We start from the raw sequence: 25,048 nt of genomic DNA on the forward strand, positions 1-25,048 counted from the left end.
GCTGACTGAAAGTATTTTTGAACTCGGCGGCCAGGGCAGCTCGGTGTTCCTCCAGCAACGTGGTAATGGCCGCCAGGGTTAAGACAGCGCCAGCATCGTCCTTTTTGCCCGACTTGCCGCTCTTCGAAGCCATCTCGGAGGTAAGTGGGCTCGTTCGAGACAAAAAAAAAGAAAAACAGCAACAGGGAATCCTTTTTAAAGGAAAAAGTTTGAAAGTTTGAGGGCTTGGTGGTTTAAAAAGTTTGGCACTCACGGGAGCACTCGCGAAACACGTCTACTCCATCTGCTCACCAACCGGAAGCTTCACGCCCAGATTTTTAACTGATTTTGAGGGTTTAAAATCCTGTAACTTTGGTAAAAGATGAGTAAAATCTCTGTTTTGCCCTGGTTGAGCTGTAGGAAGTTTGCTGCCATCCATGACTTTATGTTTAAAATACAGTTAAAAAGGCCGTCAATTGGCCCAGTGTCATCAGGAGACACAGCGAGTTACAGTTGCGTATCGTCAGCGTAACTATGGAAGCTGATGCCGTGTCTTCTGATGACGTCCCCAAGGGGCAGCATGTACAGATTAAAAAGAGTTGGACCTAAAATTGACCCTTGGGGAACCCCACACCTTATCTTATAGATTCCTGAGGAACATGTATCCATACTTACGAAGAAACTTCGATCAGTGAGGTAGGACGTGAACCATTTAAGAACAGTACCAGAGAGGCCGACCAGGTTCCTCAGTCTATCTAATAAAATGTGATGGTCTACTGTATCGAAGGCGGCGGTTAGATCCAGCAGAACCAAGACTGTGAGTTTGTGGTTATCTAAATTACACCTGATGTCATTTATCTCTTTGATTCACTGTGACCGGAAAAGCCGGAAGTTAAACAAAGTATCAACTAGTGCTCTGGGGGGGTACTGCACCGCGGCAAAATGGAGTGACGGAGAAGTCTGAAGGGTTCACGACGGCGTCACGGCAATGCCGTAGGCTCTGCGTTGGTTTAACGTAGAACCTTAAATCAGGCTGTAGGAGTGAAGAAACCTGGACCAGGACCTGGATCATGAGGGGGGGCCCTCCTGCCGGAGGCCAGCTGGGCAGAGTAGGAAGAGAGAGAACCGGCAGAAGGAGATGAATAACAGAGAAAGGAGAGGGGTCCAGTCCAGTGGTCTTCAACCTTGGTCCTCAGGACCTCCTGTCCTGCATGTTTTAGATGTTTCCCTGCTTCAGCACTCTGTTTCAAGTTCTCAATTTTATTTATATAGCGCCTAATACAACAAAAGTTGTCTCCAGACGCTTTCCAGAGACCCAGAACATGAACATAAACCCCCAAGCAATTATTACATCAACAACGGCAGGTAAAAACTCCCATAGTGGGAGAAAAGCCTTAAGCCAAACAGTGGCAAGAAAAACTCCCCTTTAGGAGGGAAGAAACCTGGACCAGGACCTGGATCATAAGGGGGGACCCTCCTGCCGAGGGCCAGACTGGCTACAATGGCGGCAGTATCACGAGGGTTAACAAGAGAGTCAAGAGCTCTAAACAGAACTTTGGGCTTATCAATGTTGTTGGAGACAAGATTACGGATGTAACCAGTTTTAGCAGCTTTAGCTCTCTGGTACTCCAATAAACAGTCCTTCAGGATCCCAAATGAGACATGCAACTTGTCCTTCTTACATCTTCTCTTTAGCACGCCTACACAAGCGTCTGAGAGCACGGACAGAGTCATTCATCCACAGTTCAGAGGGTGGCTTGGAGCGCTTGCTCCTTGAGGGAGCAATGGAGTCCAAGATGTTCGTACATGTAGAATTAAAAAGAGCAACAAGCTCTTCAGCACTAAGGGCACCACAACCATCCCCAGAGGAATGCATAAAGGCATTAAAGCTGCAGAAAACTGCAGTGAAGTGCTGGAATTTATGGCACGAGAGCGGCGAGCAGGGGGACGAGCAGCAAAAACATACCCAGGGACAGTGGCAGAAAATAAAACAGGCAAATGATCAGAAATACAAGCACTATCACAAATTTCATTGACACAGACAGATAGGCCATAAGACAACACTAGGTCAAGAGTGTGCCCCTTTTCATGTGTCGAGCCAGAGACCCACTGAACAAGATTAAAAGAGTCAATCAGAGCCAAGAAGTCTTTAACCAGAGGTCTGGGTTCACAACACATGGATCTTAAGATCACCATAAATTAACAAGAGATCGAAATCCACCATAATTCCAGACAGAAAGTTTCCAAAATCCTGGATGAAATCCTTATTGTATTTGGGTGGACGATATACCACCGCACACAGCAAGGGAGGACACAAATTCACTTCAAAGAGCTGCAACTCAAAGCTGGAGTGTGTGACAAATGGAATCTGCCGACAGTGAAAACTGGATTTAAATACACAGCCTAGTCCTCCACGTTTGCCAGTGGTTCGAGGGGAGCTGAGAAATGTACAGTCAGGAACGAGAAGCTCTGAGAATGGAATAAACTCACCAGCATGTAGCCAGGTCTCAGTCAGAAACATAAAATCCAGGGTCTTTCAGCAGGAAGGTCTTATTTGCTAGCGATCTAGCATTAATCAAGGCCATATTCAAGGTGACGTCAGGACTCGCGCCGGTCGAAGCCGCAGCACGTCTTAACGGGCGAAGGTTTGTGTGGGCAATGCCACTTCTACGTGCTTGCAGCTGCCCGAGAGGAGCCACCAACCCCAGGCCAAGCTGAGCAGAGACCACCGGCAAACTCCGAGAAGCAGCGCGCAGAACAGGCGACGTCACCAGGCCAGGAGGAGCGGAGCCTGACGGCGACGCAGGATGCATCAGCCGGACAGGCAGCACTGTCAGCCCGAGAGCAGCAGGGGAAAGGCAGGGGATGACAGTCCGAGTCCATGGTCCTCTGAGATGTAGTGAGCGTCTGATGGCTGAAGAATAACAGTATCCCTTGTGCAGGAGGCGAGGATTAGCCACACAGGACGTCGAGAGGTAAGCCTTGACTATTTGCAAGGGAGGAGGGCTTGCGGACCGATCTCCCAAATCGTGCCTGAGCAATAATTGCATGCCACCAGAAGCTTTTTAGAAGAGCTTGGCGATCATATGCAAGCACAGCCGAGACATCCGGACAGCAGACACAGACAAACAGAGCAATAGCAAACAACAAACTCAGTAGATGTGACCGACGGCCCGCCAAACATACTGGCGCCATCTTTCACTTTCTCTCAAGAGCCTCGAGAGTCCTAAGGGGGGACCCTCCTGCCTAAGGCCAGACTGGGGTGATCGGGGACGTCAGTAGCACACAGCAGACATCCACATGGCATGTGGAAGCAGCAGCGGGATGACCAGGGGGCGAGGGGGGCGCAGGCCAGTATGCAGCTCCTGAAGCTCTGGCCAGCAAACATTCACAAAAGAGAAAAAAGGGGGCGAGCACAAGAAACTACAGGAACGATGGACAAAAATTATAGCTATGAGATACTTATAATAAATAAAAATGGAAATGGAGAAGAGAGGAAGGGAAGAGGAGAGGAGAAGAAGGGTGAGAGGCACCGCCCAGTGGATCATGTCGGTCCCCCCTGCAGCATAGGCCTATAGCAGCATATCTACAACAAAGCTATGTTTGAGACTAACTATGATAGTCTTGTTCTATAGCTGCAACTATGAGTACTGACTCTAACATACTAGAGTTTACACTACCTAGAGATTTACCAACACCAGCTAGAGGTTTACTAAACACTAACTATAGGCTTTACTAAACAGAAAGGTTTTAAGTTTAGTTTTAAAGGTGGAGGTGGTGTCAGCCTCCTTAACCCAGATTGGAAGTTGGTTCCATAGTAATGGTGCCTGATAGCAGAACACCCGCCCTCCAAATCTACATTTGGATACTCTAGGAACTACGAGTGAACCTGCACTCCGAGAACGGAGAGCTCTGCCAGGAACATAAGGCACTATCAAATCTTGCAAATAATGCGGAGCTAAGCCGTTTTGGGCTTTATACGCAAGTAATAAAGTTTTAAATTGGATTCTGAATTTTACAGGTAGCCAATGGAGCGACGCTAACACTGGGGAGACCTGGTCTCTCCTGCTGATTCCTGTCAACACTCGTGCTGCTGCATTCTGGATCAGCTGGAGCCTATTCAGCAAATTACTTGGACATCCTGCCAATTACACATTAGAGTAATCTAGTCTAGAAGATACAAACGCATGAACTAGTTTTTCTGCATCACTCTGCAAGAGGATTTTCCTAATGTTTGCAATATTACGGAGATGGAAAAATGCTATTCTACAAACCTGATTAATATACGGTTTAAACGACAAATCCTGATTGAAAACAACACCAAGGTTTCTCACAGTTGCACTGGAAGCCATCGCAACACCATCTAATCCCTTCCTAAGATGCTCTGGACCAAGAATGATAACCTCTGTTTTATCTGAATTTAGAAGCAAGAAATTTCTGGACATCCAGTCCTTGATGTCCCTAAGACATGCCTGAAGTTTAACTAACGGTTCTGTTTCATCCGGCTTCATAGACAAATAGAGCTGTGCATCATCAGCATAGCAATGAAAGTGTATGCTGTGATTCTGGATTATACTTCCCAATGGCTGCATGTATAAACTGAACAAGATTGGCCCTAGCACTGAACCCTGCGGAACACCATAACAGACCCTTGACTGTTCTGAAGAAACCTCATGTACATGAACAAACTGGAACCTGTCAGATAGATATGATTTCAGATCAGGATCATTGGTGTCTCTCTCCGCCCCATCTGGACATTTATAACCTTTCAATAAAGATGGATGGATGTATGGATGGATAGATGGATGGATGTATGGATGGAACGATGGATGAATGGATGGATGGATGGATGGAAGGATGGATGGATGGTGGATGGATGGATGCATGGGTGGATGGATGGATGGTGGATGGATGGATGGATGCATGGGTGGATGGATGGATGGATGGATGGTGGATGGATGGATGGACGGACGTGTAGCCCAGGTTCTAAAATGACATCCCTTTAATATTAAAATTCTCCCTGTTGAATAATTCGGGTTTAATTGTGAAGTAAACAATTCATTGAAATCACTAAAAATCGTTAAAACAATTCATTTTATTTTGAAATAAATAAATGATTCATTCAAGTTGATTTATATGCACCAAAAACGATTAAAAGTGGTTAAACGTTTTTAAAATGATGAAGGAAAAAATATATTTTGCACCCCCAACTAGTCAATCAATGAGCCCCAGTTGAGCAGCCCCGTAATTCTACTTCCGGTTTGTGGACATTTTCTCACGCTCGCTGCCTCGTGTACGGTTGATACATTCCTGTTTTACTTCCGGCTCTCGGTGAAGGCGGACACTTTTCTGCTCCCTCTCCCTCCCTATCTGCCCTGCTGCTGCTTTTTGTCCTGTCTTGTCTTTAAGAGCCTCTCTTTTTCACATCCTCCGAAACTCTCTACAATCATGGAATTGATTAACTGGTCTCTCAGCACAATTGACCAAATTTTTGCGACGAGAAGTCAGGGGACAAGGGAGCCCTCCTGACCCGATGGGACATTTTTTGCCGGATACATAATGGACTCCTGGGAGCATTGGAGGATCATGTGCCTGGCGATCCTGTCCGTCAAGGACATTGAAGATGCCTTCATAATTGGATTAATGATAACAGGATTTCTGCTTTTTGGAGCTGGCGGTTTCCTGGCATATCGACAAATGCGTAAGTCGTCGACAGCTGTTCTGGCCCTTTCAGAGCTGCTGGACATAGCTGAGGGGATAAGCTCTGATCAACACTCAGATTCTAACGCTGGGAGAGCTAAATCGCAAGCTGGATGCGATTCTTGAGCAGAATCGCAGGCTAGCGGCGGTTTTTGAACTCATTGGCAAGATGGAGAAGATCTTGGAGAAGTTGGAAGCTCGGCTTGGCGGAATTTGACCACAAATTTGTCTGATTGGAGTCGCCATTGATGAACCAGAGACTTAAGGCAAACGGAAAATTACTGGAATCTGCCTGTTTTTTCAATACAATTGTTGATTCTATAATGTGACCTTGACAGAGCAGCCTGGTAGGCAGCTCCAGTCACAATCTCCCTGGTGGAATGTAAACAAGGTGCTCTGCCCCCACTAGCCCTCCCCTCTCCCAGGACATCTGTGGACCTGTATCAGAACTGTACCGGGCCGTCTGATAACATCAAGGACAATGGCTGAGGAGCAGCTCTGGGGCAAATTTCACAGACTTACCACTATGAGAAGATAAATCTTGTCCCACTGGCAGATTTTCCTACTTATTTCAAGTGAAAATTTACTTGAAACAGGTGAAAATTGTCAAATACGTTATTTTTCTGGTGTTATTTTTCTGGTCATGACTCTAAATGTTGAAATAGCAGTAAAACCACATTCATTGGTGAAATGACATAAGGGATGGAAAGGGGGGATGGCAGTTTTACAGGGGGGATGATTTGGACCGTTTTTATTTCAGGGGGGGATGATTTGGACCGTTTTTATTTCAGGGGGGATGATTTGGACCGTTTTTATTTCAGGGGGGATGATTTGGACCGTTTTTATTTCAGGGGGGATGATTTGGACCGTTTTTATTTCAGGGGGCATGCCGTCCCCCCTCATCCCCCCTCAACTCCAGTACTGCCTGTAGGAGCACATTCTTCCACCCAACTCCTCACTCTCAGGATCTCAGACGTGCAGAGGCTCTCCAGAGAACACGGAGAGGCTGACTTCAAAGCATCAATAGTTGCTTTTCATTGACTCTGAAAGGTGTGAAGTCAAAACCCACCTAAACTGATTAGGGGCCTGAACGAGGAGGGAAGCCGTTAGCAGCAGACTCGCTCACTAAAACCTGAATTAAGGTTCTGCATTAAAGCAACGCAGAGCCTACGCCGTTGCCGTGACGCCGTCGTGAACCTTCAGACTTCTCCATCACTCCATTTCTCCACGGTGCAGTAACCCCCAGAGCACTAGTGGATACTTTGTTTAGCTTCCGGTTTTTCCGGTCACAGTGAATCAAAGAGATAAGGACAAGTATTGTGCAAAAAACCAAAACAACCCAAAAAAATATATAAAAAAAAAACACACACGCGAATAAAAGAGTGCTGAAAGTTCACGACTGCTTCACGAACCGGAACTGGAAATGCGTTGCTACCAAGCAAACCAATCACAGCCTCTCGGTCTGTGTTGGGTCGTAGTTCCATTTTTTGGGAGGTGCAGGTCAGGCTACGGCGTAGCTACGGAGAAACTCCTGCGTAGCCGCCTACCCTACGGCGTAGGTTTAACGCAGAACCAGAATTCAAACTTAAAGCCTCTGCAGCTGGAATCCCTCTCCAATTCAATTCAATTTTATTTATATAGCGTCTATTACAACAGAAGTTGTCTCTAGGATCTTTCCAGAGACCAAAACATAAACCCCCGAGCAATTATTACATAAACAATGGCAGGTAAAAACTCCTAGTTTTTCTCCTAGTGGGAGAAAAACCTTAAACCAAACAGTGGCAAGAAAAACTCCCCTTTAGGAGGGAAGAAACCTGGACCAGGACCTGGATCATAAGGGGGTAGAAACCTGGACCAGGACCTGGATCATAAGGGGGTAGAAACCTGGACCAGGACCTGGATCATAAGGGGGGGGGGCTCCTCCAGCTGGGCAGAGCAGGAAAAGAGAGAACAGACAGAGAGAATGAATAACAGAGAAAGGAGAGGGGGCAGGCCAGCTGTTCTGCATTTTATATGTTCTTCATTAGTATTTTATTGTGAAAGCTTTTATTTAATGGTTAAAAAAAAAAAAAATGTATCAAAACATATATTTCACACTTTTTTCTTTTGAACCAAAAACGTCTTTATTGAGCTCCCTGTCCAGTAAACTTGACCTCAGCACAGTTTAAGGGGGAAAACACAGAAATATAAAGAAGTGGTACCTGACAGCAGACGCTGCAGCGAGGCAGTGATGCTCCGTAAACACACTGTTCACATGAACTGGTGCAGAGAAAAAACATGAACAAACTGCAGCTTGTACATTTAGATTTGGTAGCAGGTGTAAACATAGACATATAAACGTAGACGCCCCATCGAGCGCTGAGCCGTACGTCAACGCCGCCGCCATATTGGATGTTCAAGACTGCGCTGTAAACTAATACAAGTAAATGGACTTATTTTCATAAAGCGCCTTTTCTACAAAGAAATGTACGTTTTACGTCTCATTTATTCATTCACACATGCACTAATATACTTGGAAAACAGTTAGGACCAAATATAATATATTTAATTTTCTCAGATTGCAAAAATAAGAACTTTATTGATCCCACATAGGAGTAATTCATGTTATATCAGCTATAGAGAACAAGGTAGTGCCGCAAAACAATATATATCCCCCTCACAAAAATAAGAACAATAGAGAAACATATTTTCTCATCAACAAAACATATTTTAAATTTTCAAATAACAAAATAACATATTTGATCCATTTTTCAGACAATAAAATAACATTTGAACAATTTTTCAGACAACAAAATAACATTTGAACCATTTTTCAGACAATAAAATAACATGTTATGTTGATGAGAAAATATGTTTCTCTATTTTTCTTATTTTTGTGAGGGGGGATATATATTGTTTTTCGGCACTACCTTGTTCTCTATTGCTGATAGAACATGAATTACTCCTATGTGGGATCAATAAAGTTCTTATTTTTTCCATCTGAGAAAATTAAATATATTATATTAGGTGTCTAACTGTTTCCAAGTATATTAGTGCGTGTGTGAATGAATAAATGAGACGTAAAACGTACATTTTTTTGTAGAAAGGCTCTTTATGAAAATAAGTCCATTTACTTGTATTAGTTTACAGCGCAGTCTTGAACATCCAATATGGCGGCAACGTTGACGTATCGCAGCAGCAGCAAGAACACTCAATGTGGCGTCTACGTATAAATGTCTATGGGTGTAAACACAGATGAGGAGGCGCCATGAAACCAGAAGCAGCTTTGGCAGGAAAGTGTGGCCCAGAATCCAGACGTGACGTCTGAGGACGACGCTCAGCGACACCGGCTGCTGATGGTTTTAGTTTGTTGAGGCTGTTGCAGGATCCACAGACACTCGCACAGAAACGCTCCCAGCGCCTCCTCCAGCAAGACATGCTCTTATCTATGCAGCCACTGGATGGAGCTGAAGTGAAGGAAGGAAAGGAGGATGCTGAGGGTGAGCGTGTGCATGGCGGTGTGACTAATGCTGCTTTTCCACTAGAACCTACTCAGCCCGACTCGTCTCCACTTGCCCTTGTTTCTTTTCAACACCCAGATCAGAAGTAGCAGGTTGGAGTGAAGCTGCTGTGACGTATTTGATTGTGTATCTAAACAGAGAAGACAACAACACTAAAGATGTAGAACCTGGAGGAGATGATAGATGTGCTGCTGGGTCTGTGGCTTGTGTTTGATATCAAGTTAAAAAATGAGAGTGAGAGAAGCTTCAAGTGGCAACACTTTTTTTTTGTTTGTTTGTCTCGGCGTTGTTGAAAAGTACGGTGGCCGACAAGGGCCAAACGCACTGCAACGGCCTAATGCGTCTCAGTTAAGGAAAACGTCTTCAAGTACAGAAACGATTCAAATTCACAAACTCAAAACCAGGTACAAAAAGAAGAACGTGCTGCAAATGAAAAAACGTGCTGCAAAAAACAAAGACAAATGCAGCATCATCAAACGCTGCAAATAGAGAAACGATGCAAAGCACAAAACGATATAAAACAAGAAACCATCTTCAAAAGAAAAACGCTTCATAACCGGTCACTGCAACCGGAAGTGCTCCAAACCTGCAGGGGGCGCTCTGACTGAACCACAGTGTTTACATCCATGGTTTAAACACAGCGGGAACGGTAATGTAATTTTTATCTGACTTTATTTATATACGATGTTTATATCACTGTACAACGCTGCACATTATGAGACATTTCTTTATTATATTTTAAGGTTGCAGTGACCGGTTATGAAGCGTTTTTCTTTTGAAGATGGTTTCTTGTTTTATATGGTTTTGTGCTTTGCATCGTTTCTCTATTTGCAGCGTTTGATGATGCTGCATTTGTCTTTGTTTTTTGCAGCACGTTTTTTCATTTGCACTACGTTCCTCTTTTTGTACCTGGTTTTGAGTTTGTGAATTTGAATCGTTTCTGTACTTGAAGCCGTTTTCCTGAACTGAGACGCGTTAGGCCGTTGCAGTGCGTTTGGCCCTTGTCAGCCACCGTAGGAAAGTCAGCTGGAGCCGTGAGCAGCTATGAAGAGACAGAGCTCCTGGTAGATCTGGTCGTTCCTTATCTCCGTCTAGATCCCTTTTTAATTCTCTCCTCAGCACCAGGTTTATGAACATCTGACCCTCAGAGTTGGATCATGAAACAGACTTCTGCTGCCGTTGCCTGTTGAATAAAATGAACCAGAATCCGTCAGAGTCTCTTTCTCTGATTTCCTCCTCCTGACTCAGACGTCTGACTCCAACCCCCCGACCAATCGGTGGTCTGTAGTGTGATGATGTCAGATACAGCCGACTCAGCAGCTTAGAACCTCGGCAGAATAGATACAGAAAAGTATCTACTCTGCACGTTAGACCTCTAGTGGAAAAGAACCAAATCGTGGCGAGTGGAGTAGGAACTAGTGGAAAAGCTCCATAAGTGGGTGATTGCTCCACCAACACATACGAGGATATAAACATGTAGGAAAATAATTGTGGGCTTCAGTGTCTCAGTGTGACGTCAGTCATGGCTCTGGTATAAACACTATGTTACATGTGAGGATTGAAGCTACGAGGACATGTAAGAATCTTCATCTATCAATATCAACATCATCCATCACTTATGCTTAGTTTGCATAAAATTAGCTTTTTATATAATAAAAAAAAAAAAAAGTGACATTGTGTTTTTTGCATTTAATGTATAGCGCCATAACGTTACGGCACAAACATGGACCAGTAAAGCCCCGAGCAGGCAGTTTCAGGGTTCAGACACCGGTTCTTCCCCCCCCGGTCTGGTCTCAGCAGCTCTAGAACAGAACTTCAGGTGAGGGGGGGGTCCGGGGGGGCCGGGGCCACGAGAGGGGACCAGGTCAGGGGACCGACTGGCATGGCAGTGTCCGAGTTTCTCCTCTGTGCCTCCTCCTCCTCTCCCGTTCCCTCCTCCCTTCCCCCCCAGAGCCCCGTGATTCTCCAGCCCCTCAGAGTTCTCCAGCATCTCCCGGATGAGAGGGGGCATGGAGCCGGGGATCTCCATCTTCAGGCTGATCACTCGCTCTGCTCCTGCAGGAGAGACGGACGAGAATGTCAGAGTAAAAAGAGATTATCTCTCAAGAAAATGAAATATCAAGTTAACACTGACTACGTTTACATGCAGTCAAAATTCGGGTTATTGCTAATATTCCGGTTACTGAAACATTGGGAATATTCCGTTTACATGGTAATTAATCATTCAGGATATCTGGATCAAACCAGCGACGCACGGAGAACATCATGACACAATTCCTGTCATTTCTGCTTCTTCTTCCTGTATCCAAATTCAAAACAAATGCTGCTTTGCGCAACTTTTCTCTCACCTTCTTGTAAATCTTCTATCCCGGTACTTTCTACCGTCTACAAATGCAGAAATGTTCATATCCTTCATTACATTTATGAAGTGATTAGTCTCCTCCTGGTCTTGGTTTCTCCGTGTTTATAAGAACTTCCTGGAATCAAAAGACCAGGGGCCTCATTTAAAATGGACTGGATCTATAAAACTGCGTGCACGCACACCTGCACGTAATAGTCCCTTCATAAATCACAGTCCAGCTGGAAGGTTGCGCAGGTGAATCCGCCTCATATCCCGCCCTCTACACACCCACTTCATGCCATAAATGGTATTTTTTTGCATATGAATGAGCCTGCTGAGCATGCTCAGCGGCTTCCTGCAGCCTGTTTGGCGTCAGAATGAATGAGACGTGTCGAGCCACTGTGCCACTGAATTTCACTGAGATCTGAGATCTAGAAGTTGTGGATGAGGTGGAGAGAGGACAGTGAAACGAGATTATTTGGTGGTCACAGTAAAAGTAGAGAAAGTATATAAATAGTATAAAATAAAGCGAGTGAGTGGCAGCACGTCGTTGCTGCCCGTTAGTGCCACGATCGCACGACGCAATTTCCACTGGGGGCAGGGGGGACATGTCCCCCCCACTTTTCAAAATCATGTATTTGTCCCCCCCACTTTTTACAGTTTAAAAACTAACGGTAGGCTCAGCAAATCATCAAGACACTCGGGACGGCGGCCCGGCAGCCCCCGCTCCCTCTCCTCCCTCCCGTCTCCCCTCAGAGCTGCTCAGGGCTGATTTATGGTTCCGCGTTACACCAACGCAGGTGTGACGCAGAACCATAATTCCGGCTTTAAAGTAAACAACATGAGCGCACGTACCCGTGCATGACAGGCAGACACACACGGGGAGAAGGGACTATTTCTTTAATTTAAATTTTTTTAAAAACTTTATCCTTATGAACGCAATTGTTATATAGTCCAACTTTCCTTATTTTAAATCAGAACACTTGCTTTTTTCCTCTTCGGCGTGGAGTAGTGGGCTCGGAGCGGCAGTCATCCCCGCCCCCGCCCTCCCCCCCCCGCCGCCTGCTCCGTTATCAGCACTATTTTATTATAAGTCTGACATATGTTGTGATATGTGATGACATTATTAAGAGTATGACATGAATCTGGCTTCATTTCACCACCTCAATCCCTGCGTCGCCAGTTCCCCGTGTCTTAAGTAAATTCTTACGGGAGGGTCCTAGTTGCCGTAAGGATAAGCAGATTTTTCGGTTAGTTTTTTCTTTGTAGATCCGAGGCTTTGCGTAGATGGCGGCTTCCGCAACTTTCAGGCGCTTTTTCTGCGCAAGCAAGCTTTATAGATGAGGCCCCAGGATTCCTTGTGAACAGAGCATGTGCAGAAAACAAATTCCTGTTCCGTTTGATGGGGATATTCCGTTTGGTGTTTACATGACCCAATATTCAGTTTTAAAAGGAGTAACCCAGGGCTCATATTGGGGTTTTTAAAAACCTGAATATGAGCAAATTTGGGTTATTCAAAGGGGTTATTGGTGTTTACATGGCTGTGCAAATTTGGGTTATTGCCAATATTCGGGTTTTAAAAGGATTATTGATGCTGGAAACGCAGTCACTAACAACTAGGGCTGGGACGATACGGTAACTCACGATTCAATACTGGGGCGATATGTGGCCCACGATAACGATAATATCACGCTACACAATATCTACGATATTCCATATATTGTAAGAAATTTCATCAACGATATGTCACGATATATGTGACTGAAAAAGAAAAAATACCCATTAAAAGGAAAACGTCTGTAGTTATGCATTTATTCAAGGCCAAAACTTCATACAATGTATAAAGAAAGTGCATTTGTATATAAACCTCACCTTCTCCTAGTCCTGTAAATGTAAACACTGAACAGCTGGACAAATTAAAGTTCATGAACAATAGTGCGGTGACAACCGCGTTAATCCATTATGTGTGTTGTAATAAAATATCCATATTTGCCGTCAGTTTATCGATTATTTATTGCGACATACATACACATATATATGATTGAGAAAACTCCATTAACAGGTGATAATAATCTTCTTTTGACATTAACTATTTAGTCTACAACTCTACATAAATGATTCCCATGACGTGGGTCATGTGACTAATGTCAACTTTAGAGCAGAAAAACGAGCTAGCTAGCTGTTTAAGAAAAGAAACTTCGTTGTGAAATTGACTTGGCTATTTCATATTTAACTAGTTAGACCTGAAGGATAAATTAGTGACAATAACGAAGCCTAAAGCTGGAGATTGTAACGTTCCAGCTCGGCCTAACGTTACTCCTTCCACGTCTGACGAGGACAAAGTTTCATCAACCATAAACACATGTAGCTAATAACCCAGTCAGGAATTGGTTAATACGGGGATATAAGCAGAATAAAACACATTAAAAAGTTATTATAGACCAGGATTAAAATGTGACACATTTTTTTAAAAAAAAGGGAAAAAATAAGAATTCCAAGCGGGTCCTGCTCTGTTTTTCCCTCACTGCAAAAACTCAAAATCTTAACAAGAATATTTGTTTGAATTTAAACTGAATATTTCAACATGGACAAAAGTTATTTGTGCTGCTTTAACCCTTGTGCTGTTTCCGGGTAAAGGAAGGAGGAAGGGAAGAAGGGAGGAAAGAAGGAAGGAAGGAAGGAAGGAAGGAAGGAAGGAAGGAAGGAAGGAAGGAAGGAAGGAAGGAAGGAAGGAAGGAAGGAAGGAAGGAAGGAAGGAAGGAAGGAAGGAAGGAAGGAGGAAAGAAGGAAGGAAGGGAAAAAAGAAGGAAGGAAGGAAGGAAGGAAGGAAGGAAGGAAGGAAGGAAGGAAGGAAAGAGAGAGCAGGAGGAAGGAAGGAAGGAAGGAAGGAAGGAAGGAAGGAAGGAAGGAAGGAAGGAAGGAAGGAAGGAAGGAAGGAAGGAAGGAAGGAAGGAAGGAAGGAAGGAAGGAAGGAAGGAAGGGAAAAAAGAAGGAAGGAAGGAAGGAAGGAAAAAATAAGAATTCCAAGCGGGTCCCTGCTCTGTTTTTCTCGCATCCATCCCTGGGCTAAAAAAGGTTGAAGACCCCTGGACTAGACTGCTTAGAAAGTAACGTAGGTAAAACTATTGTGGGCATTAGGATTCCTTTCCAAGGCAGATATGGTCAGAGTAAACTGTTCCCTGTGTGTGAGTGAGTGAATGTGCCGTACCCTTCACACTGATGCTCCTGAGGTCAGTAATCTTCATCAGTATCTTGGGGAACATGCAGGGTTTCTCAGGTCTCCTCCTCCTCACGTACATCTAGGAACAAACAATCATTATAGTGCAGACAGTCAGGAGTCCTGTAGTGCATCAAAAGCTCGGGTTTGGTGGAACTATCAGCAGTACTGCAGTTGTAAAAATAAACCAGGGGGGATGGGCGATTTTATCATATGGGGACAGATAATTTGTGCCGATTACAAATAATATAATATATTACAAATAATAGCACTGACCAAAACACCTGCAAGAAAATTTTATTTTAACTTACTTTAACTTTAACTTTTATTTTGAAGGCGTCTCGCCGAGACCTCGTAAACATCCGGCGCTTCGGACTTTAAGGGTAAAAGTTTAACGGCAGTAGAAAGTAGTGAAAGTAGAAAGACTAACTCTATTCTATTTTATTCCTTTATAGCTCTTACGGTGTGTTTGCAGTGTATTTACATCCAAGGAATAAAAACATTGTGAACCATCCGTTTGAGAGTCAACCATCATCAGTTCTGTGCGGCCCGATACCAAATGACCCACGGCCCGGTACCGGGCCATGGGTCGGGGGTTGGAGACCACTGCCCTAAAGGGACACAGATTTTTTAAGTGTGCGTGCACACGGTTTTATAAATCAGGATTTTTTTGTGCGCCCACCATTTTCGGCTTTTGGGCGCACGTGCACTTTTAGTATGAATCCTACACACTCTTTTATAAATGAGGCCCCAGCTCTGCTAGAACCAGAGATTCTCATCATGGATATGCAGCCTCCAATCCTGCTGCAACAACATCCACATGGTTCCAGATCTCTGACGGTTGTCTTGTCTATGAAATGGAAATTTAGGGTAATTCAAAAAGGTCCAAATGTTCCAAACCTGGAACTAGCACAATGTCCTGACTGTAGTTGTCCTTCAACCAATTACTTCCTACCGTTCATTCAAAGTACACTGTACATTTTCTCTTGAACAAAGTCTTTGTTTTGCACTTTAATGTGCAGTCTAAGGTCAGTGCGATGATCCTACAGCGAGCTGAGTGCAGACCTTCAGGGCTTCCAGCATGGGCTCCTGAAGAACGTCCACCTTCCCCGACTCCTCCAGGTCCTGACGGTCTGTAGACACACATTCGTCACACATCACTCAAATATCACAACAATGAGGACAGGAATCTACACAACTCTGCAGTAGACAGAGTACCAACTCTTCTGGAATCTGAGACTGCCCATCCGGGTCTTTTCATCTACAGCAGGGGTCTGGGATTCATTAATAATTAATAAGGAAAACAGGGGAAAAAAGATAATACAACAGTAAAAAACAGACAAACAAAAACAAAGGCAAAACATAATAATATCCAAAACTGGACAAGGACAGCTGCAACAAGGTCGTCTACAGGACTGTCTCAGAAAATTAGAATATTGTGATTTTCTGTAATGCAATTAAAAAAACAAAAATGTCATACATTCTGGATTCAATACAAATCAACTGAAATATTGCAAGCCTTTTATTATTTTAATATTGCTAATTATGGTTTACAGTAGGGCTGCACGATTAATCGTTAAAAAAAAATCGCGATCTCGATTCATGCTTGAACGCAATCTCATTTCCAAATGACGACGATTTAAAAAAAAAAAAAAAAAAAAAAAAAAAAATCGTGATTCTCATTTTGTCCAGAATCGTGCAGCCCTAGTTTACAGCTTAAGAAATCTCAAATATCCTAACTCAAAAAATTAGAATATTCTGTGAATCTTAATCTTAAAGGAGCATGAGGCAGGATGGAGGCAGGATTTATGAAAAAAATTTGTATACGTTTTAAGTTTTCTAGTAATAATGTCAGATGAAGCGTTCCAAACCCAAAAGAATGAGCCCTCTAGTGCAGGGGTTCTTAACCTTTCTGACCTTGGGGCCCAATTTTTTCAGTACAGAGTGGCCTGGGGCCCATTAAATATTAACACTTTATAGCAGGGGTATTCAACTAAAACTTTAAGAGGTCCATTTAGAGAAAATTTACTCAAGCGAAGGTCCAGAACATCATTATATATATATATATATATATATATATATATATATATATATATATATATATATATATATATATATATATATATATGTGTGTGTGTATATGTATGTATATATTCAAGTAGCCTCATAGTTGTATATACATTTGCATCTGACTGGTATATTAAAAAAGTACATATTTGCCACTTAACATGTGTAACTTGAATTACACACATTTTTTTCTCTTAAAAATAAAATAGATTTTATTTTATTTTTCAAATGCTATCTTATTTTATTTCTCTACCAGCAGTTTGAATTTCCCCTTTTCTTTGTTAATTGTCTCAACACATTTTTATAATAAATTAATATAAACATTGGTGAGCCTGGAACGATATTTAGTTTTACAAAGCAAAACTTATTTTGATTGTACTTTATTTAAGATATTACATAAATATTACATTAATCAGTTGTCAGAGGACTCAGCGCGTCAGGTTTCATCCGAGCCTGATCAGCTGAGACGGGCAGGAGCCCGCAGCTCTCTGGCTGCGGAGCACCTGAGTCTTTCCGATGCTTTTGAGAAAGCCCGAACAGCCCAGTCCAGCAGACACGTCAGCCCACGCATCTACATGTACAATCCTTCAGCAGTAACGACGGAGCCCGCAAGCCCGAGCGGCACCGACCTCCCCGGCCGCGGGGACGCGTCGGGATAAATGATCAGACCGCGCTCGCTCGCTCTGGGCGCAGACCCAAGTAATCGATCCCTGATACTGGCGGATCTAAACCTACTCTGTGCAAAATTAAGGATTTACTCTGTAAATACACACCATTTCTCTTACTATTACACGTACAGATAGCTGAGGGTCTTCTCCTCATTTGGTCGGGAGTTGCTATGCAGTCCCGCGGCCCCCGCGGCCCACACGTACAAAACAGATTTTTTTTTTGCGGCCCACTAGATGGCGCTCGCGGCCCAAGTGTGGGCCGCGGCCCTATGGTTAAGAATCACTGCTCTAGTGTATCTCTCCGTTGCCTTGAACAGGCTGTGTGCTGCAAAATGTGCTGCAATTCCGGGCCGGAGTTTCCCGCGCTGTCCTGCGGATGTGACGTCACATGACGCTGCATGCACGTTCTCCCCGTTCTCCCGTGCCGGCTTCACTGTTGGCTGCAGTACCCCCGACGGCCGTCGTGGTGAAGGGTGGCGCTAGAGAGTCTCATTTCTTAAAAGGAGCCTCATGCTCTTTTAAACTGTAAGCCATGATCAGTAATATTAAAATAATAAAAGGCTTGGAATATTTCAGTTGATTTGTAATGAATCCAGAATGTATGACATTTTTGCATTACAGAAAAAAAAGAACTTTATCACAATATTCTAATTTTCTGAGACAGTCCTGTATATCAATTTTAAATGCATCTTTCAAGTTTGGCTTTAATTTTATCTGCTGCCTTATACCAAAATAAAATATTTTGTTGTTTTGCATCATGGATTGGGGCTGTAGATATTTCCAGATAGATAATATCAAGAAAAGTCAGATACCAATGGGAGATGTTAAGCATGTGTGGTGGTTTCCATCTTACTGCTATTGGCCGGGTTTCCCAGATCCAACCTCTCTTAAGGATTTAAGAGAGGTTCAAAGAAGGTTTCAACTAAGAGAGGAGCCTAAGATACGGGTGTTTCCCAGATGACTTCTTAACACCGTACTTTAGTTTCGCTCTTTCAGAAGCTCTTTGGAGCAGCTGTCCGGTTCTGAAACCAAATCAATCGATGCCAGGCAAATTAGCGCATTTTCACACGCAGCGCTGCTACCTAACGCACTAATTCCCTGCTGCCTGTGCGTTATAATGAAAAATTAAGATGATAAATATAATTCAATGACCCTTTTCATGATGAAAACAAGACTGCAACTAAATAAGAAATAGTCTTGGTAAGAGAATAATGAGGAAATGTATTGTTTTTATTAAATGTGAAAGGTGGACAAAAGGAGAAATTAACTTACGATCATTCAGCATATAGGACCACATTGTATCCTAGTAAAACAGAATCCTTCACCTCAAAAAAATATTCTGAAGTTTATTTAGCTGCTTGACCGTTTTCACTATTGCATTTATCAACGTTGTATTTGCGGATGTGTGGAGACACAGCGGGTGTGGAGACCAGTGTTGGGACTAACCTTATTTAGTTTACTTAGTTTTGCGGTAACTAATACTCTAACGCATTACTTTTTAAATTCAGTCACGCAGTTACCGCTACCAAACGGTGCGTTACTCCGTTATTTCTGGCTACAGTGAAGCTTTTTTTCCCCGCACGCGGAGACCGAAGGAAATGTAGTGTGTGTGCGTTCAAAAACATGACGGTCAAGAGCCGAGAGAAGGCGAGTTTCGCAACGTGGAATTACAGCAATCCCTGGTTTTTAGCAGGGGTTATGTTCCAAAAAGAACCCGTGATAAGTGAATTCTTTTTACAATTATAGAGGGTTTCAGATTGCAGAGATCAGCCCCGCCTCGCACGTAATCCTGCTCTTCTGAAGCCGCTGCATCCAGACTCTGTAGCGCCTTTTTCTCCTAAAGCCGCGGTGCAGCTGTGTTTTTACAAGAGAAGAAAAAATAGTTATGGGTCGTTGTCTTCGCTCTTTTTTCTTCTGGGCAAAAAGATTCTTATAAACGGACATGCCACCATTGGTTATTATTATATTTGAGACTGTAATGAACGATTCATCAAAGTTCCCGTTCTTGAGCTGCTGCTGAAGCTCATTGGCCGTTCTCAGCTTGTTGCTAAGCAACCAACGTTATTGACACAGGAAGTGAAGAAGCGGGGAGACTGTTTAGAATGCAGAACACAATGCACAATGTAAATCCATACAGTGCCTGCTGAAATGAAGGCTAGAGGGGATTAATGGGAGCATTTAAAATAATGTTGTTATTTAAAGTAACTAAAAAGTTACTTTTCATAGTAACACATTACTTTTTGGTCTAAGTAGCTGAGTTACTGAGTTACTTTTTAATGAAGTAACTAGTAACGGTAACTAGTTACTATTTTTCAGTATCTAGCACAACACTGGTGGAGACGCAGCGCTGCTCCTCAATGCACTAATTCCCTGTCATCACATAGATGCGCTCGGGCTCGGGCAGGAGGATCGGTGTCGGTGCCTGGACAGCCTGGTCCGACAGCACGTCCAGGGGATTGAAGTGCTGACGCACCAATGCGTTCATAAAAACAGTTCTGCTTCGCGCGCGGCGACGCGGTTGATTTGCAGCGAGAACATGCTGTATAGCAGCCAAATTATCAAATAAATGATATTCATGATGATGTTTTATTTGTGGTAATGCATAAAGCATATACAGGAACACACTTGTTATTCCTTATTTTTCTTTTTTTTCCCTTTGCTGTCACCAATGAATGCTAAACAATATAAATCTAGAGTATAAAATAGATCTAAACTTGTGCGGGGTGCATTGTTTTAATATCTCATTGCTTGGTGTGATATTGATTTGCCTGACGTGGCTGGATCTGTGAGTCTTTGTTCACTAAGATGGTTGTAAAGACTGGGTCAGCAGCATCTTTCATTTCCTTCTTAATGAAAGAGATACTTAAGCTAAGAGCAACTCTGGGAAACGCAATTTTCTTTCACAGGCTCCTTAAGAAGGTTTGAAAGAAGTCTTTCGCTGTTAAGAACTACTTAACTGATCTGGGAAACCGGGCCATTATCTTTTTTGCAGCTGTTAGGGCAGCAAGCAAAGTTTGTTTTTGACATAGTGAAGCATTGATTGTGGATAAATTATTTAAAATAAGTGTTTGAGGGTTTACTGTAATATTCTGTACTGTTATGGAGGATAATGCAGTTGCAACCTGTTGCCAGAAGTTTGCAACAGGTTGGCATGTGTTTCCCAGACCACATGCATGAAGGTTCCTGGTCGGGTTTATTCTGAGAATAATGTACATAAAGAGCTAACCAGGATCTTGCTCCTTTTATCAGGGGGAGCTCAAGCAGGGAAACATCTGAAACATTTAAAATTGTTGAAGTTTCATGAATTAGTAGATTATAGTATTCTGCAAATTATGTTTAAAGCTCATAAAAAAGCTTTACCAATCAACATTCAGAAAAGATTTGAAAAAAGAGAAAGCAAGTATAACTTAAAAGGAACAGAGATTTAAAAAAAACTAAGATTCAGGACTAAATTGATGGAACGTTATGTTTCTGTGAAAGGAGTCAGTTTATGGAACAATCTGAATAAAGAAACCAAAGATTCCAAATCAAACATTATATTCAAAAGAACAATTAAAGCCTGTATGTTAAGTAAATATAATTAAAAATGTTAGTTAAGTTTGATTGACATACCCATAGACGGCGGTAATTGTATTTTATTTCAGTTTTTTATTTACTTAGTTGTTGTTTTTTTACATTTTTAATTTGTTATTTGTGAATTTATTTCTTGGAAAAAGGGGAAGATTAGATACGATTCTTCTTCTTTCTGCTCCCTTTTCATTCACAATTTATGAACATTTGTGTTTGTATTTGTATTGAATTGTTTGTTTTATTTTTTTGAATGAAATAAAGAATAAAATGAAATGAAAATGAACCTGCAGGACTGTGGCCCTTGAGGCCCGGAGTGTGAGAGCCCTGATCTCCGGTGATCGGACCGTTGCAGTTTTTTTATTTTATTTATTCAACCTTTATTTAACCAGGAAAATCCCATTGAGATTAAAAACCTCTTTTCCAAGGGAGACCTGGCCAAGACAGACAGCAGCATTTACAACACATAAATGACGGACAACACCAACAGATAAAATACAATTAAAATTAAATTAAAAAAGCAAGCAAATCACAAAAAACAGGTACGTGTAATGGAGTCGGCCTCAAGTATTTTCAATTTAGATTTAAAATTTCTCAGAGAAATGAACCCTGTTATCCTCCAGTCATATTGTAATATGTTCCAGGCTGCAGTACCTCCACAGAGCAGGCAGATGGCGCTCAGCAGTCCCGTCTCTGCATCGTCCATCTCCAGCGGGAGGAGCTGGTTGGCGAAGGAGAAGACCAGGTCGGTGAGGGGTCCGAAGCCGGCGTTGTGCATCTGTGTTCGGTTCAGGGTCAGGCCGTCGGAGAACGTCATGGTGTCCTGGTCCGGGGTGTAGCGGGTGCAGATCCTCAGGATCTGAGGAAAGATTGAAACAAGACTTTTATCTCCATCGTCCTGCTGGGACACAGACTGTGTTTCCAGCATCAATAACCCCTTTAACCCTTGTACTGTCTTTGGGTCAAAATGACCCAATTCTTCTATCCTTCTTTCCTCCTCCCATGCGCCCTCCTTCTTCCTTTCCTCTTTTCCTCCTTTTTTACCCTCCTTTACCCCTTTTCCTACCTCCCTTTCGTCATTTGTTCCTTTCTTCTTTGCTTTTCCTTCCTTCTTTCTTTCATTTTCTCCATTCCTTCCTCCCTCCCTTCTTTCCTTTTTTCCCTTCTTTTCTCCCTTCCTTACTCCCTTTCCTAGTTCCTTCCTTCATTCCTTCTTTTCTCCCTTCACCCTCCCTTGACCCAAAGACAGCACAAGGGTTAAAACCTGAATATTGGGTCATGTAAACACCAAACGGAATATCCCCATCAAACGGAACAGGAATGTGTTTTCTGCACATGCTCTGTTCACAAGGAATCCTGGTCTTTTGAGTCCAGGAAGTTCTTCTAAACACGGAGAAACCAAGACCAGGAGGAGACTAATCACTTCATAAATGTAATGAAGGATATGAACATTTCTGCATTTGTAGACGCTAGAAAGTACCGGGATAGAAGATTTACAAGAAGGTGAGAGAAAAGTTGCGCAAAGCAGCATTTGTTTTGAATTTGGATACAGGAAGAAGAAGCAGAAATGAGGGGAATTGCGTCATGATGTTCTCCGTGCGTCGCTGGTTTGATCCAGATATCCCAAATGATTAATTACCATGTAAACGGAATATTCCCAATGTTTCAGTAACTGGAATATTAGCAATAACCCCAATTTTGACTGCATGTAAACGTAGTCACAGACGACGGAATCATCCCCCAGAAGGAACTCACCAGTATGTCGAGGCAGGCGGCTTTGAGCAGCGTGATCTGGTCGGCGATGCTCAGCGTGGTGAAACCTGGGAGCTGCTTCGCAAACTCCACGGTTTTAATGATGCATTTGGTGGACAGTTCGCTGAACTTGTCCCAGAGACTGACGTCCAGAGCAACCCGGTGTTCACAGCTGTCGCTCTGCACGGTGGAGGGAGACAAACACACAGAAACCTTGAGAAGACATCTACCTTTGTCTTGTGGGTATCTCCAGTACTGGAGTTGAGGGGGGATGATGGGGGATGGCATCCCCCCTGAAATAAAAACGGTCCAAATCATCCCCCCCTGAAATAAAAACGGTCCAAATCATCCCCCCCTGAAATAAAAACGGTCCAAATCATCCCCCCCTGAAATAAAAACGGTCCAAATCATCCCCCCTGAAATAAAAACGGTCCAAATCATCCCCCCTGTAAAACTGTCATCCCCCCTTTCCATCCCTTATGTCATTTCATCAATGAATGTGGTTTTACTGCTATTTCAACATTTAGAGTCATCACCAGAAAAATAACTTATTTGACAATTTTCACCTGTTTCAAGTAAATTTGCACTTGTAATAAGAAGATAAATCTTGTTCCACTGGCAGATTGTTCTACTTATTTCAAGCAAAAAAATCTTGGCAGATTTTTTTACTTATTTCAAGTGAAAATCTACTTGAAACAGGTGAAAATTGTTGTTTTTTCCAGTGATGAGTCTTTTTTTAAGTGTAATGAGATTTTTTTACTAAAATGAGACATTTTAACTAGAAATAAGACAAATATTCCTGTTAAGATTTTGAGTTTTGGCAGTGATCCATTTTACTTATCCTGTGAAGGACAGAGTCATATGGCGCTTTTGCACTGGTACCACCTCAGCTCGGTTCTACCCGTTTTGCGCTTTCGCACTAGGGCTGAGACGGGCAGAGCCGCTCCAAGTCGATACTTTTTTCTGTAACCATTCTAGCGAGGTTCTATCCGGGCTGAGCAGGGACTATTTCTGACGTCACCACCCTCCTCGCCACCGATTGGTCGGGGGGCGGGGCCGTCATCAAACTACAGGCCACTGATTGGTCGGGGGGCGGGGCCGTCATCAAACTACAGGCCTCTGATTGGTCGGGGGGCGGGGCCGTCAGACGTTTGAATCAGGAAGCGGGAGTCAGAGCGAGAGCGACCCGCGGCTCGCGGTGATTTTATTATAAAGCGCAAAACGTCTGTTTGGTGATCCAACTCTGAGGTGCAGATGTTCATAAACCTGGTGCTGAGGAGAGAATTAAAAAAGGGATGTAGACTGGCTGTTTTTTTCTCAGCCGCTCGCGGCTCCAGCTGATTTCTGATCAGCGCCGACATGAACAAAGCGGTTGCACAATCGAGTACGTCACAGCAGCTTCACCCCAACCCCCCCACTTCTCCCCTGGCTGTGCGAAAACACACGTGTGGAGCCGTGTAAAGCCGCGCCGAGCCGAGCCGGGCTGAACCGATACTAGTGGAAAAGTGCCAATATTGATAAGTTCAGAAAAGTGTTTTTTATTGTTGTGTTTTGATGTATTTGATGTAAGCCCAGTGGATATTTAAAGCTTACAGAAGGCTGCATTTAACTGCTGCTATGTCATTCCTGCAGTATTTCTGCAGCTGTTTTGGTCACTGCTATTATTTGTAATATATTATATTATTTGTAATCAGCACAAATTATCTGTCCCCATATGATAAAATCCACCATCCCCCCTGATGTTTTTTTACAACTCCAGTACCGGGTATCGTGATGAATGCATGTGTGTGAGGGCATGCAGGAGTACCGTGGTGTATTTGTGTATTTGTACCGTGGTGTATTTGTGTATTTGTACCGTGGTGTATGTGTATTTGTACCGTGGTGTATTTGCCCAGCTGGCAGAGGGAGGGGAACGTCTCCACATGGGCCTGGCGAACCCGCTCAATCATCTGCTCCGTGTCTGCCGACAGCACGTAGATCTCAGAGTCCCCGTGACGCTTCTCCTCCTTCTTCTTCTTCTTTGTTCTGTCATTTCTTACCACTGTTGGTAGAAATCAAGATGGGATGTTTCACACTTCTTCCTCATATTCATGTCTCACTTTGAACATTTGTTTTAATAGAGGGAATGTGCATGACGTCACAGATGAGACTTCACAGCGGGTTACGCCCACTGAGTGTCAGAAAGACTGAGTGTCAGAAAGACTGAGTGTCAGAAAGACTGAGTGTCAGAAAGACTGAGTGTCAGAAAGACTGAGTG

General features: G+C 43.2%; 1 protein-coding gene across 1 annotated transcript in view; it reads right to left on the minus strand.

Annotated features, from left to right (window-relative positions):
- Nucleotides 1-10,143: 10,143 nt before the first annotated feature.
- Nucleotides 10,144-25,048, minus strand: part of rarab (retinoic acid receptor, alpha b) — a 45,912-nt gene continuing 31,007 nt past the window's right edge. The window contains exons 4-9 of the mRNA XM_061711612.1: nucleotides 24,669-24,832; nucleotides 22,795-22,971; nucleotides 21,694-21,898; nucleotides 15,803-15,870; nucleotides 14,729-14,819; nucleotides 10,144-11,234 (exon numbers count right to left, since the gene is read on the minus strand). Of these exons, the coding sequence (XP_061567596.1) occupies nucleotides 10,933-11,234; nucleotides 14,729-14,819; nucleotides 15,803-15,870; nucleotides 21,694-21,898; nucleotides 22,795-22,971; nucleotides 24,669-24,832 (1,007 nt within the window). The 3' untranslated portion in view covers nucleotides 10,144-10,932. The remainder of the gene's footprint in view (nucleotides 11,235-14,728; nucleotides 14,820-15,802; nucleotides 15,871-21,693; nucleotides 21,899-22,794; nucleotides 22,972-24,668; nucleotides 24,833-25,048) is intronic.

The sequence above is a fragment of the Cololabis saira genome, chromosome 21 (genome assembly GCF_033807715.1).
Source record: "Cololabis saira isolate AMF1-May2022 chromosome 21, fColSai1.1, whole genome shotgun sequence".
Lineage (NCBI taxonomy): Eukaryota > Metazoa > Chordata > Actinopteri > Beloniformes > Belonidae > Cololabis > Cololabis saira.